At 35.8% G+C, this 15,186-nt stretch overlaps 1 protein-coding gene across 16 annotated transcripts in view; it reads left to right on the top strand.

Moving 5' to 3' along the window:
* Positions 1-15,186, top strand: part of PPFIA2 (PTPRF interacting protein alpha 2) — a 341,503-nt gene that overhangs the window by 196,508 nt on the left and 129,809 nt on the right. For all 16 annotated transcript variants that reach the window (XM_074574254.1, XM_074574223.1, XM_074574193.1 and 13 more), the window contains one exon: positions 15,025-15,126. In XM_074574254.1, coding sequence (XP_074430355.1) covers positions 15,025-15,126 — 102 coding nt within the window. The remainder of the gene's footprint in view (positions 1-15,024; positions 15,127-15,186) is intronic.

Below are 15,186 nucleotides of genomic sequence, written 5' to 3'. Positions count from 1 at the left end.
TTTCTACACATTCAGAGAGTAAAGTTCATCAAGCAGGTCCAGACACAGACAGAATGCTCCGACCAGGTACACTGAGGCAATTCCTTTCCCAACTGTGAAGTGACAGAGCACCCAGGCAGGGATTTTGGCTGCCAGATGGTTTACAAACTGTGAGATACCTGTGAGAGAGCTGAAGGTGGGCTGAGTTGTGATCTGCATGGCCGCACGTGGGACACTGTTTTACAGGCAGCTAAGATGTAGACTTTGGCACGTAACAAGAATCTCTGGAGTTAACTTCTGCTTTCTTTCTGATGCCTGGGATTCATTCGTTTTTTACCTCCTCCTCATCACAGCCTTTGTTAAACAATGTAAACTCAGAAGTGCTAAACTAGATGTCTGCATGAAACAGATACATTGAAGAGTTTTTGTGAACTAATGCATAATGGCTATATACGAAATATATTCCAGGCAATTACTTTTTGTGATGACAGAGATTTCAGGGCTTCAGACTGAGAGGGTTGCACGTGTCTAAATCAAAGTTTACAAAGTGTAGTATAGTGTGTTTGCTGTAATTATTAGTTATCTTCACTACACCTAGTTAAGTCCCACTGCTTTTTTTTACAAGTGGCAAAGCAAATACATTCCCTAGAGAATGGGGAACTAGTAAGGTATCATTTTCTGCAGGATTTATGTTCTTCCTGTTGAGAAAAATCTTGCTTTTATGACCAGGCAATTTATTTTCATATATGAGGGGCATGATGCAATGCCATCTACTTTTTTCCATATCAAAAGCATGAAATCCCATTTCTCTGGATTGAAATATTTGTCTACACTTATAAGAAATTTCCCCCTTTTTCTAAGGAACTGAAAGATAAATGTTTACCATAAATGGCTTATTATAGGGTTTTGTTGGTAATTTATGCAAATGAGCAACTGTTCAGTTTTACCAACTTTAAAATAGTACAAGAAATTCTCTTCTGGAAAGAGTGTTATCTATTACATTTTGCTTTTCAATGAATTTTAGTATCCTCTTGATTGCAATGATCACTTTTTTCTCAGTTTTCTCACATGATGACTATTTTTTTTAGTAGATAAACCAAATAGTTGATGAGTACAGGGAGGTTCCTTTATTGTATTTGCTTTCTGTTTTATTGAAGAGATACCTCCAGATAATTATTCACAAATTTATCTCCTCCTTTTGCCCAGTTGCCCATCGAAGCAAGCATTAGCCACATTCAAAAACCTGACAGAATAATCTGTTTGAGCAAGTTAATTGCTATTAGCTATTAATTGTTTACCAGTTTATCAGGGCAAGCACAGAGTTTAATACAGGGCTACCATCATGGATGCTTCGGTGATACTTAAAGCTAACAATCATAATCTCATTTGTGAGTGTTGCCACTTAGTCATGTTGTGGCGTCATGATCTCATCCACTGCTGCCGGGCTGGGAAAGGTACCAGAGTAAGTCATCCTGGCTAGAGATGGAGGAAAGCGTGCCGGGGTGAGAGCTGACCGTAAGCTCATGGGCTCTAACTGTGGCTTTCTGCTCAGGTACAGGGAAAATCTTCCTCTTAAGTTAATATGGTTTTCAATTATAAATTGGCCTCCAAGAACTGATGGCTTGGGTCTAGGGACTGACTTTTTAGAAGCCAAAGGTTTTTCACCGCTGTGTTTTAGTTTGTTTTCTTTGCATCCACAGGCTTCAATAAGAGGTGTACCAGGGCCGAAGGAAGAGAAAACAGCTGTAAGGTTTTGAAGCACTCTGAACTGCTATAGGACCCTAAGCTTCAGCACTTGTCTAATTGTGGTTGCTGTCTTGTGGTTGTCATGAGAAATATAAACAGCCAATTTAGGAAAGATAGAATGTTGTCTGATTTAGCAACACTGCATGATAATATATAGTATACAGACAACTTTGGGAAGATTTATGAGATTATAGTGCTAATGCATTTTACCCCAGCTGGCAATTACGAGCATGCTCTGAAACAGGTGGTTCACTTCTCTTGGATTCGTGGTGTTTACCTTTGTATGTTTACTTTTCATTTTTATAAGGGTCTTGTTTCTGGAAATATACTGTAAATAAATATACCCAAGGAAAAAATATGTATTTAAAATACATATTTTTACATGCTTTGTAGTTTTGGGTTTTGTTTTTGCTTTGTTTTGTTTTTTAATTTCTGGACCTCAGGGCTTTGCACATCTTGGAGAAATAAAAATGCTAACTAAATATTATATAGTAAAATACAAACAAGAAGCTCGTGAAGTATTTCTTTACAGTGAATCTGACAGATGTATCTACAGGCAAGTAGGAAGAATGTGAGTCCGTGTGTATTCTGTTTCACAGGGGAGGCATAATATAAACATGGTTTCTTTATGTTGCAAATACACCAGGATTTCTGAGAATCAGAATTATTAAAATAATGTTTTCCATTTCTGTTGACATTAGCCACTGCAAATCCAGAGTGATAAAGAAGGGCTAAGTTCCAGTCTAAGTCTATTGAGTTATGTGATTTAAACATATCTGGTGAAAGTATTTAATAGTCTGTACGTGTGTGTTTGTGACGGTGCACATATTTCACTAGAACACTACCTTAGAAAGGGAATTTTTATTTCCTCTCCCGTTCATATGACTCTCTCAGATTTTGTGGTGGTAGCTGTAATCCTAAAACTGAGCTTTCCTGAATAGAAGAGCTCAAAGTTGTCACGTATATTCTGTCCTGAATGTTATCATCTGTGTTGATTTAGTTATCTGGAGACACAATGTAGCAAGAAAAGACAGATGTAAGGTTGAATTGGTAGTAATGTAGTAGGATAATGAACTTCAAACAGAAACAGTAGCTCTACAGCACCTCAAAGGCAACTGGGCTCGTTTGAAGTGTAACTTTCATTTGGAGTGCTGGATCTGGATCAGCAAACCTGCTGATTTGGTTTTCAAAGTGACAGTCACACTTCAAAGAAGCACAACTGCTTCTGAAGTGTCTGTGGGAAGATCAGGTAGCAAACCTTTCTGTGACACACGCTTGTGGTAAATATCTTAAACATAACCTTAAAATGGGGTTTGCCCATTTCTGAATTTTTCTCTTTATGGAGAAACACGGGTAGTATGAGGTGGAGTCATCTAAGTTGTATAACTAAATTAACAAAATTTTCCTGTAGTTCATATATTGTGTGATGTTTGTGTGAGATGATCATATGCATACGTGAGTAGTTCTGGCAAGACATGCATGCAAAAATCAGGAATGTGCATACATTTCTCATCAGACAAGATACCACACCACTCTTCTGAAGTCATGGACTTGGTCCCTATTTTGGGGGACTCTCCTGCTGGTACTCATGCTGATCTCTGGCATGGCACAGCACTACCCATGCCTGAGGGACTAAATAACAAGAGATGGACAGAGAGGCAGGAATTGCCTGGGCTCTGAGCAGAATCAGCCTCTGGAACACCTCTCCAGCAGGTGTTGGCCCCAAAAATTTATAGTTAATGAGGCCTTATTTTGATGTAAATTTGTTATTTATTGAATACAATCGCTGGAGTCCTGCAGAGCTCTTGATAAGCAGTATTTTTTCTTAGACATTGAACTACTTCTCATACCCAAGAGTACACTATGTATAGAAGATGTAATTTATAAATTGGTTTCTCTTTTCATGAACACAGCACATTATTGAACATCAGGGGAAACATCTTTACCTCAGAATTTCTGATTTAGTGTCCTCTTTTTTTATTTAAATAAACAGGACTCTTCCTATTATTTTTGCTGACTCAAAAGAAATAAAATCCTTTAGGATAACAAATATTTTTATTATCACTGTTAACTACCAGGCTTTATCAATTTCTTTCTTAAAAGATAAAAATATAAGCTTCCTCACTACATTTTCAGAATTGAAAAACTGCTATGTGTTTTACATCAATTATCCTATATTCTTAAAAAAGGAAAGAAAAAACTTTAAAAGACCTTAGTAGTGGGTGAAAGCACGTGGATGTAATTTCCAGTGTCTGAATGTTAACATCATTTTAAAATGTTTTATTATTCCTTTATCTTTAAAGGAATGTGAGGCATAGAGGCTACTCAGATCTTTGTGAGCTGTGCAATTTCTGATTTAGAAGGCACCATTTTTTAATTTGGTCTTGGCGTCTGTAAGTACCTTATATATTTTTCCTCAGGACAAAGTCTAGTTCAGTAATGGCCAATTCATCATATTTCTTGATGAAGAACGTCTGCAACAAATTCTCTTGTTTTCTCTACTGAAGTTTTCAAAGTTCATTTTAATTGTATAAACCAAATGAAAGATTACTGTTAACAACCTCCGTATATAAAACAAGGTCTGAGCAAATTTTAATGTTACTTCTATTGCACATAAAAAAGTCAAATGTTCTATTAGATTGCTGGAAAGAGCAAAATTTGAATTCCTTCTCTAAGTACATATTTGTACTTTGTGGATGTTAGGTGACTGTTTAGCCTCACTGGAAAAAGGGCAAATCAACATAAGAAGAAAAAGTAACTTTTTCTTTTTTTTAGTGTAAGGATCAATAAAACATTTCTACAAAACAAACCACTTATATCTTACATTTCTCATCAAACAGAAACCAAGTTAGTGAAATCCATGGCTTAAATTAACTCCAACAGAGACACCAAGAAAGTGTTATGTGCAGATTTCATCATAGAAGTCAATATATACTGTAGTCATCTAAATTGAAGAACCCACCACTAGGAAGTAGAATTCACAGTAGTGAAAATGTATATATGGATTCATTGTTATCTTCCAAATATAACTTATTCCATCTTCATTCTTTGAGACAAGACCATAAACCCTCACAGATATATTTGTCTGAACTGTCAGTGAAAGTGTGTCACTACACAGTCCCTGTATAGCCACGTTCGTTGCTTAACTGTTCTTGTAAAGGGTTTTCCTAATACGGCCCTGAACTGCCTCAGCTGCAATTTAGCCTGATTATGCCCCACTCTCAATGCACACAGACACTATTCACTCTTGTCATTATAACAAATAACTTTTTGCTTATTGCAGTAACATTACTTTATTAAACTTCTCTTTTCTAGAGAAAACAATCTGTCCTTTTAAAACCATTTTACAGACGCCCTGTCCCCTATATTTCATTATACTCTCATTTGGACTTCCTGGTATTCATCCTGACTCTGGTCACTTGTCTTGGTCTCTCCCCCAAGAACCGAACCCCTCCATACTGCACCAATTGAATACTAGCACCCAGAAGGGTGGCATAATTACTACCAGTTTGTATTTGTTATTTCCAGTTCTTTTCAACCCAAAAGGAATATCTATAGCATGTTGGATCAATCACATCCTAAAAAGTACCTTTATTCTCCTTTACTGCTCTTGGGTGACCAGCTTGGATATACATTTTAATACAGCATGCCTTTCAAATTCTGAGAGATAAATCCAACCCAGAAAACCTAATATTTGCATACTCAAGCATCAGTTAGCACCTATTGTTGCCAGGAAAAAGGTCAAATAAAGTTTATGTGAAGAGATCAGTTGATGCATGAGGTCAGTTCATAGACTTGATTCCATTTTTTTCCTTGACAGTTCTTATACTGATAAAAAGAAGAAAACCCCCAACTTTTTAACTTAATGACTTTTTTTTTGTTAAAACCAACTATGTATAATCTTCTGTTGTTTGGGGTTGTTATTCAGAATAACAGAATTAAGCATGTTTACGTTTTCTCCATCCTTCTTTTTTATAATTTTTTACACACTGAGGAAATTCATGAAAAAATGGGAAAAAATGGAAAAGTCTAAATATCAGATACTTTTCACTCAATTTTATAAAGTGATGAACAAAACTACATTTTTAAAATTTTTATGTATATTTAAAATATTACGTAATTTCATGTCAGTTATTCGGGATGCTATTTCAAATTCTGACAGGTGAAAAAATACAATTTTACTGTGGAAGGAAGGATGCGTTGTGAATCAGAACAGCAGACTTGTTGACCTATTATTAATAACTGAATGAGTGATCATGGATAAAATTTACCCAGAGACAATGCTGAGGAAGAAGGGAGGGAGACAAGTGTCAGAACAGTATACGTTCCCCAAAATGAGGGAGAGGGAAAGGTCACGCTATATTTTGTCAAGTTGGTCTGGAAGAAAACAACAGGATGCTGTGCAGAGAAAGAAGTCGAAGCTAGAGAAGTAAAGAGTTTGAAAAGTGAGTCAGGCATGCTAAAAATCAACCATACTTGTAAGCTGGAATTGGCACCAAAATAAGCTCCCCATTCCTCACCAACGTTGTACGGCAAGGCCTGTTCTGTTTACTGGTAAGTATGTGTTGCTTCTTACAGTCGCCCTTCATGTATCCTCTCTGTCAGGATTTATTTTAGTTTATTTCTCAGGGCCATGTACTGACCTCAATCTGCCTCATAATGAGAGCTGTACGTATCTGTGTCTGTGCCGAAGCCATTATACGGTTTGTAAAGCGCTTCAATAATTTGCATATTGTCCAGGGTGATTCCCTTTACAACTTTGTGTTTATTTTAATTTTGCAAAAAAAATGTAGGATGATAAGCATAAAATAAAACTCTCTGCTGGCAATGGGAGGTTGCAGTCTTGTAATTCAATACAGCAATTTATTCTTCTCTTATGCTACTGCTCTGTGACCATTTCATGTATTTAATATTTAACTATGTGGAAAAAATATGCTTCTGATGAATTGGGATAAAACCAATCCCATTTTCCATAAAATTATTTTATATATGAATTGTAGTCTGCCATTTTAGACCATATTTTAATCTTTATTGATAGATGATAAATTTTTAACTGTGGAGTAGTAAACTGTCATCAGTTTTGATGCAGTACAATATTTAATCCATCAAGACATACTGATATAAATATCTTTTATGTTAAAGTCCCACTTGAAAATAATAGTATACGCTAGTCTGCAACATAACTATATCTGCAAATTATTTATGTCCTTTTAGAAGTGAATACGAATATCTGTAAAACAAAGGCATTGATTATTAAATGGAAAAAAAGTTGACGGTGCGCTTTCCCTTATAAATCTGCTTTACTTCCATACTTCAGTAGTTTGATTTGAAGAAAAAATCACTACAGCCCCAAGTAACAGCACTTTCATCCCACTTCTGAAAAGTGTGCTGCCATAATGTCTTACATGAGTAATATTTCCACAAAATAGAGTATGGTGTGTACAGTATGTAATACGACAAATTAAAACACATTGTAAGCCAGTCTGCAGTTTCATCTTACTCTACCTATATTATGAGCTGTTTAAAAGTCACCCACCTGAATTACAAGTTCAGCTTTATTATATCTACAGATGTTTATAAGTTATGTTTTATCTCATCTCCTCTTGGTAATAATCCAACAGCTGTTTAATTTGCTTATAGACTCTCTGTCCCTCAGTGTTCCCATCAGTCAGAAGCAAAGCACTGAAGACACAATCGTTATTTTCAAAGCAACAGAGCAGACTGTCCCTCACTGTGATATCTATTCCAAATTGAACCAATCTGGTTAACATGAACTGCCATTTGCTTTTTTTTCGAGGAAAAAAAAGACTTTAATTTCATTCTTGTTCACAAGTATGGGAGAATGAACTTTATATGGTTTGGTATAATTGGATTCTCTACATGATAATAATAAAAAATATTTAAAAGTAGGCTATATTTTTGTAATCTTTAACATTCAATTTTTTATGGACGGAGGCTGTCAAGTCCTCTGAAGCCTCAAGCTTTATAGTTTGATATTAAGGATGAGAAATAAGGGATGTTGAATTTTTAGCTACTGCCTTGTGCTGTTGAGTTTTTAGCATCTACTACCTTGTATTTGAGATCCTTTCTTTATGCTTTTGTGAACTCACATCTGCTATCATAATCTGAAGAGTCTCACAGAACACAGGAAATTATAGGTAAAAAAATAAAAATCTGTTGTCGATTTATTGTGCCCTTTTTCCCTTGTCCTTCTTTTTTACGATTACTGTAAATGTGAAACCTAGCTTTGTTTTAACAGACCAATACCCAGTGGGTGAACATATTCTTCAGAAAGGACAAATTTTAATGGTCAGTATATAACAGATAATACAGAGCACCGAATCTAAATTATTTTAAAACAGAGGGAGTGGGAAAACATTATTAAAACAGCAGATTGCATACTTTGTTCAGCAGTTTTCTGTTAAAGAACAATTGCCTGTGAAAAAACAGTAATGTCAACTGGGCAGTTTTTAGCTGATATGTAAAATTTATGGGTTTGCATGACAATTTTGCAGGCTAATTTGGAAACTAATGGAAACAGGTTTGTGTTTGGCTGCTTGGTACTGATTAGAGAGTTAGACTTAGGTCATTGCTTGTGGTTGTACTACTTTTTAACAGTGATTCCAAAAACACTTGAATTACATACATGTTATTATTGCCCCAGTTTCAAGTGAAAACTGTCACGGCAGATCTGTGCCCCTGTCTTCTGTGTGTAGGCTCAGGTTTCCGGAGTGAGAAAACCATTGCCAAAAACTGAGCCACTGCCACAATACTCGTGCTGGGGAGATTTGGTTTGACTTCTAAAGTCTGTAGAAATCAAACTTTATATGGCAAGTATGTACTATAGGAGGAAAATTAGGCAGAATACATCACAAGTCCTGACAGTGTTACGTTTTTCCCATTATCTTTAAATTTTTCTAGAAGTACTATCACATGGACTAAAATTTAAACAGATAACGTTTAAAATTTCTTTTTGGTTGACTTTTGAAATATAATTTTGAATACTTTTGGTACTCTTGTTCTTTTAAAAAATCATAAAAGTAACATGATACAGCTGTTGAATTTAGATGACATTTATATAAAAGTCCCATTATATATGCTGCAAAGCTAAACCCAAATATGTACATTCAAATTCATTCAATGTGTTCAATGGCCTTAATCAGATAGATAAATTTTATCTAGTATAAACCATAGTTGTCTCTTATTCTTTTTGGGTGTATTCTAGAAGCAAGTGTTGTTAGGTTTTTTTAAGGCACTGAAAGAGAATTTGGGGGATTTTCTTTTTGCTCAGAAAAAAATTATATCTGGATTAATTTGGTACCACAGTTATAATGGTAATTCATTCATTCACAATAGAAAGCCATCCACAGAGAGGCCAGACTAGTTTGAGATTATTTCTTCTACCCAGAAAGGGATGGATGAATAAGTAAATACTTGCGAGACTTAGTTCAAAACCTGAGTATTTAAAAAAGGAATTCCTTCTTGATGGAAAGCTATATAGCAGTTCTCCGTTTGTCCAATTTTTTGTTCAGTGAATGCATTGGAATTATTAATTCTTGAAGATGTTAACAGTGGCTCTGAGCCTTTAAAAAGTTTTTTTCTTTCTGCCAAGGAGCATTGACTGTATGTTTATGTGTGCGTAACTTTGCATATTTCCGAATTTCAATCAGTGCCTACATTTCTGGAAAAAAAATGAAAAATAGAGTGTGGGGTCACAAGTCCACTGTGTTACTGAGTTAGTTCTCTCTTACGTAACAAAAATCTCATCCTCTTCATTTTCCTCTGTGAATTAATGAACTTTCTCATTGTCACATTCAACTACACTTTCCATTTTTTAGATGTCTTGCAGGCCAATAAATAACCCAAACCACCATAGGTAATTCCGTGACAGTTCGAACCATGTTTAGTGGCTATGTAAGAGCCACTGAGACCGCACCTGAAGAAAAGCACCTTGTTCCCTGTCTGAAAGTGTGGTGTCAGTCAAACAAAGTAACACTCGGTTCAAATTAGAGATTCAGTAGTTCAAAGTGATGTGGCCCACCCACATCATATTATTTATTATGTAATTTAGTACTAGTCGCCAATTTTCTTGAAGGTGTGAAAAATAAAGTTCAATGCATAAAAATGGGGAAAAGGGAAACTGAATCAATTTTGCTTACATTTATTTGTGGAGCAGTGTAGAAAACTCTCCATGCAAACAGCATCATAATACAAAAAGATCTGATAATATTTTCAAGAGACTTATTCAGAGACTACTCTACAATTTCAAAAGTATGACTCTTTTATGTATGAAGAGACCAAAATTTTAGTCCTGAGATCCAAATTGATCTCCTGTTTTTACCTGGATCCTATTACAATACAATATTTTGGGGTACATGTTTTGCAACCTAAAACTTGTGTGCAGATGAACTCTCGTCTTAAGCAGAAATGTAACAATAAACATTTCATAAGATTGACACCAAACCCAAATTTAAATCTTGCATTCAACCTAATCTAGAATCCAAGTACTATTATTATGGCTTTTCTGTAGTAAGAAGATAAACAGCGAATTACATTCAGAAGCTTGTAATGTTTTGTCTTGTTAGTAGGAGTCAACAAGGTTGAAATCAGTGTGCTGGTAGTGGCAAAGTTGCTGAAATAAATCCTTGGTTGTTTAAAAAGCATGGAAAATTTCCAACAATATTTCCAATGCAGGAATAATAAGTAAAGAAAGAAGGTACAAGTATTTTTTTTGCAAAATTGATTAGATGAAAACATAATAAATGAAAGGTTAAAAGTCTGAGGGAATTGTAGTAGATAGTAATTTCCCATGTTAAATGAGTTACATCTAAATTTATAGGAAAGCAATTCTGTCCACATAGCTTGTGTTGAATGTAAAATAAAAATGATAAAGCCTTACCATTCTTTCTCCGTGCAGAGATTAGTTCATTCATTCATTCCTGAAATGAACTGTGGTTCCAAGATGGAAAATCCAAAGGGGATTTTAAGACAAATCTCCCCAGTGTCTCTGAAACTGAATTTTATGGTTTGTTGTTGGGTTTTTTTCCTTACAAAATTTGTCCTTTCTTTTATTATTCTCTAGTTATTTTTTGTGGGGATGATGAGTGGCTGTTTGTATTTTTGTTTGAGTTCAACTCACTCCCTACTGGATTGTATACAGGGACTGAACAGTTGACCATCGCAGCTATAAGGTCTCATAATTCCTGTGGCATACCCTCAGCTTGGAGGCTAGTTATATACATTTCTGCATATTAGGTCAGAAAAAATAAACCTCACAGGCCTTTCCTGGGAACAGTAAGCAAAGAAAGCAGCATTTGTTACACCAGCCCCTAGAGGCAGAGATTTAATGGGAAGGGAGCTGTAGTATGCCTTCTCTGCACAGTCCTGCTGCCAACACATCTGGCAGCGCTGTCAGCCTGCCTGTCCGATGGCCTCCCCGCTCTCCTGGGCACCCTCCAGCCTCTGCTCTGACTCTTATCTCAGCTGTTTCACCAGGGGAAGTCCTTGACTTTTCTATTTGTAACGCCTAGCAATCCTTTCAGCAGATACAAGTTTCTGCTGAAGTTGTTTTCAAGGCTTCTGCCCTCTCTTCAAAGATAAACATGGGATAAATGAAGAACTGTCGTTTTGAGTCAGCTATTTTTCAGTCAGAGTGTTATAGCCCAAGTATTAAGACAAAAAGAGAAACAGCAGATACGATAGGCTCTGAGATTATATTTATTCAGATGGCCAAAACAATGCTCTTTCTTGGGTTGTTTATAATGAAAAACATTTCTTAGTGTCCTGATATCATAGTATAGTATAACAACAGTGCAATCAACTGAATAATTTTCATACAGCTGTAATTCACTTCAGTTCTTAATTAGCTTTATGGCCATACAACTTCCACATAAGCTTTAAGAGTGCAGTTGTGCCTGTCAAATCATATTAGTTATGCAACAGATACTACCTTCAGGGCTCCCAAAGTATGACTGACCATGCAAGATTTCTGCTGCAAACAATAATTCCAGACGACAGTATTCCCTTGATCCCTGTATATATAGGAGGGAATTGCAAGAGCAGAGGTTGTTATCATCACATGTTATTTATTACATAACTGGGTAAAACAAAAATATGCTTTGCTTTGCTTCTAACCTGTGGGAGAAACACGTTCCCTGAAGCATTACATTGTCATAACTCAGGGATACCTGGTACGAAAAGGGTGTATATAAAATGAGTTCTACTTGTAGTTTTGGATGCATGTATTGAAAAGCAAGTTGTTGTGAGGTTTTATCCTAGTTATTAATTCATCAAAGCAGATTTGACAGAAATAATCATTTCTAAAGCTCTAGGGCAAACTCAATTTTACTTTGAGACTTTCCCTGTAAAAGGCTTATGATATAAACACCAAGGAAAAAAAACCCCTCTCTTTCCGTCATCATTCAATTCAGAGAAGTCAAAGCTTTTGACAACTGAGAAGTCAAAGCTCTTGAGAACTAAGAAGTCTCTAGTACTTCAGATGAAGAGAGAAAGTTGGCCACTTTAGCTCCATTTACAACTGCTTGTTGTAAATGCTAGTGCTGCAGGTATGTCAAGAGCACAGAGGAATTTCAGAGAGCAGCCGCAACTGAATAATTAAAAGGCTTGAAGGGGCTGTGTCAATGACTGAAGCAAAAAGGTCTAAAATACTGGACACCCAGCTGAAGTGGATGCTAATAGCTGTTATGAATATCAGCTGAAGATATTTCAAGGCTGAGAGTACGCTGTGGTTGGTATGGGACTACTCTGGGAGCAGAATTCTGAGTAATGATTTGTTTTGAAGCAAGGGAAAACTTAAGCTGATGATCAAACAAATTCCCCAAGAATAAGCTTCATGCTGCTCAGCAAACTAGTAGTAACTCCGTTCCTTAATTATTTGAGATTATATTGACCGACGCATTAGGGACTGTACTGCTGGTAGCCGGCTTGCCTTGGCACAGCAAAGAATTTACGGTTTGATAAACTCATATCTTTTTCCAAGGGAAGCGACAAAAGCATGTTATCAGACTGCTTTGCCCTACTGTAGTTAGGAACTGGAACAGTAAGTCACCAGATGATACTTGTTATCCTTTTCACCACCTGCCACCCGTCCGGACACCCAAGCATATGTCAAAATGTCTGTTTTAATTCCAACTGAAACAATACAAGAAATAAGAAAATGTAAACAACAATGGCATAGTATATAGATTATGCAGAAAGTTTATTCTGTTAGATTCTGAAAGTATTGTAGACACTTATCCAGGTGTATAAACTGTATGTAAATTAGTAACAAGGGTTCCACCCTGTAGTGCTGTAAAGTTTCTCTTAGAGGATTATGAAGATAAAAATATGCTTGTATGTGTGGCTTTGTGCTTCAAAATTCTGATTCGATTTGACTTGAGATCATTGGCTTTTACTAAATATGATATTTTCATTTGGTATGTAACGTTAGTTATAAACTTAAGGACAGAGGGTTTTTAAACAAAATTGTGAACAGAATAACACCGCTGGACTAGCAGTTTCTGAATTCTAGAGCAAGACCTACAGGCAGAAGTTTTAATGATACTTTTGAAAAGTGAGAGAAGAGTTTTACAATTTAAATCTCATTTTCAAAGCTAAGTTAAGGGCTTTAACATCAAAGTATGCTGTGTAGCCTTACAAGTTCTTGACCGCTAAGGTGTAAAATGAAAATACTGATTAGGAGGTATGACCCAAAACACCACTACATGGTTCATTTGATCAATAGCTGATCTCTAAAACAAAATCCACTGAAGATACCCGAACACTTTCCTTACTACCATGCAATTTGCATTGAGATTTACTGTGAATCCAGTTCCAGCCGCTGAAAAATTAAAAAAAAGTACCACCATTAGTTAGACACTGTCAGAATATCACTTTAAATCTATTTGAATATTTCTTAACATGTTATAAATAATAACACATACCATTAACTATTTAGAAACTTGATTAAAACAGAATGAGCCTAGGAATACCTTCCAAACTTCTGTTGAACCGCACTTTAGTTCAGATAAAAGCTGCTTTCAGTAACTCAAGAGGAAGCAGCAAACCGAGCCCTTTTGAGATCATTGCTAGCTTTTGTCTTAAATAAGCAGATTTAGTCCCAGCTTCATCCTACTGGCTGATAAGATAAACCACCTGGACATGTTTTTTTCTTAAATCGATTTCTTTGGCGGGGGGAGGGGGAGAATTAGGAATGACTTCAGTTCAGCTCTGGCTGCTTGTGGGTACTCTAAAGCACTGACTATTTTGATCCAACTAAGATTAACTTAATATTTAAATATATATATATATATATCTCTCTGTTGAGCAGTGATGCTGTTCCTCAAGACATCTGTTTTTTTCTGACACATGATCACAAATTTTAGAGGCTTTTCATCCTTTGCCTCACTGTTTTTGTGAGACATGTAGCGTCTTTTTGCTGTAAAGGATAAAATTAAACACTGCAGTTTGGTATATGTTGTGCCTGTCAAAAATAAACACATACGGAGTGAAACCTTTTCATTATTTAAATGAAGGACAAATCTGTGACTGCCCTTTGTATAGACAAAAATTTACGTATGTTGTTGAAGAGTAACAGCAATGGTAAAATCAAGACATTTTAATAGGAATTTTGACAAGTGAAAAATGTGTTTTTCAGAAAACCTATTAGTTACACGTGTAAATCTTAACATAGGGAGGAACGTAAAGTCCAGTTTCATTTTACGTTGTTATTTCATAGGAAACTCTCCAAACCAACAGACATAAATGTTACTCTGACTCATCACAGCCTTTTACTATGAAGCCCAAATACATTTTAATAGTTAAATTCAGGTATCAAGTAAAAATAATGAGAGTGGTTTTTTTCACAATGCACATATTACTTATATTAGTCTGATATTCAATAGATTTTGATCAGTGAATAATGTAACTTTATTCTCCCATGCTATATTGCAACAGCTGCCTTACAGAGGCAAGAACACTCGCTAGGTGGATTTGTTGAGTTGAACTTAATTTTGTGTGAAATGTGGTGTCTCTGTTCCTATGAAATAGGCCAATTCTGTTCCTCTTTTGGTGTGGTTCTGATAGCTTATGTATGGGAGATGTTGCCATCATCTTGAACCTTCTTTTGTAATATTAGATATGCACAGACTTTAAATGGTTTCGGTGATGCTGATATGCTATTTTAGTTTGTGTTGATGATTTCTAGATATTATTTGAACCCTCAAACTCTAGAATGCCTATGGGTTTGATTATTCTAGTGCTTACATTTTAAGTAACTTCATATACAATTTCATTCCACAGGAATTTGCTGCACTGACTAAAGAATTAAATGCATGCAGGGAACAGCTGCTTGAGAAAGAGGAGGAGATTTCAGAACTGAAAGCCGAGAGAAACAACACAAGAGTAAGTGTACAGCAGACCTTTTCTGGATATCATGTATGTGTAAAGCAGGAGGAATATACT

This window comes from Larus michahellis, chromosome 1 (assembly GCF_964199755.1).
Source record: "Larus michahellis chromosome 1, bLarMic1.1, whole genome shotgun sequence".
NCBI classification, from domain to species: Eukaryota; Metazoa; Chordata; class Aves; order Charadriiformes; family Laridae; genus Larus; species Larus michahellis.
The sequence above is the reverse complement of the archived record's forward strand: the minus strand, read 5'-3'. Positions and strand labels throughout refer to the sequence as shown.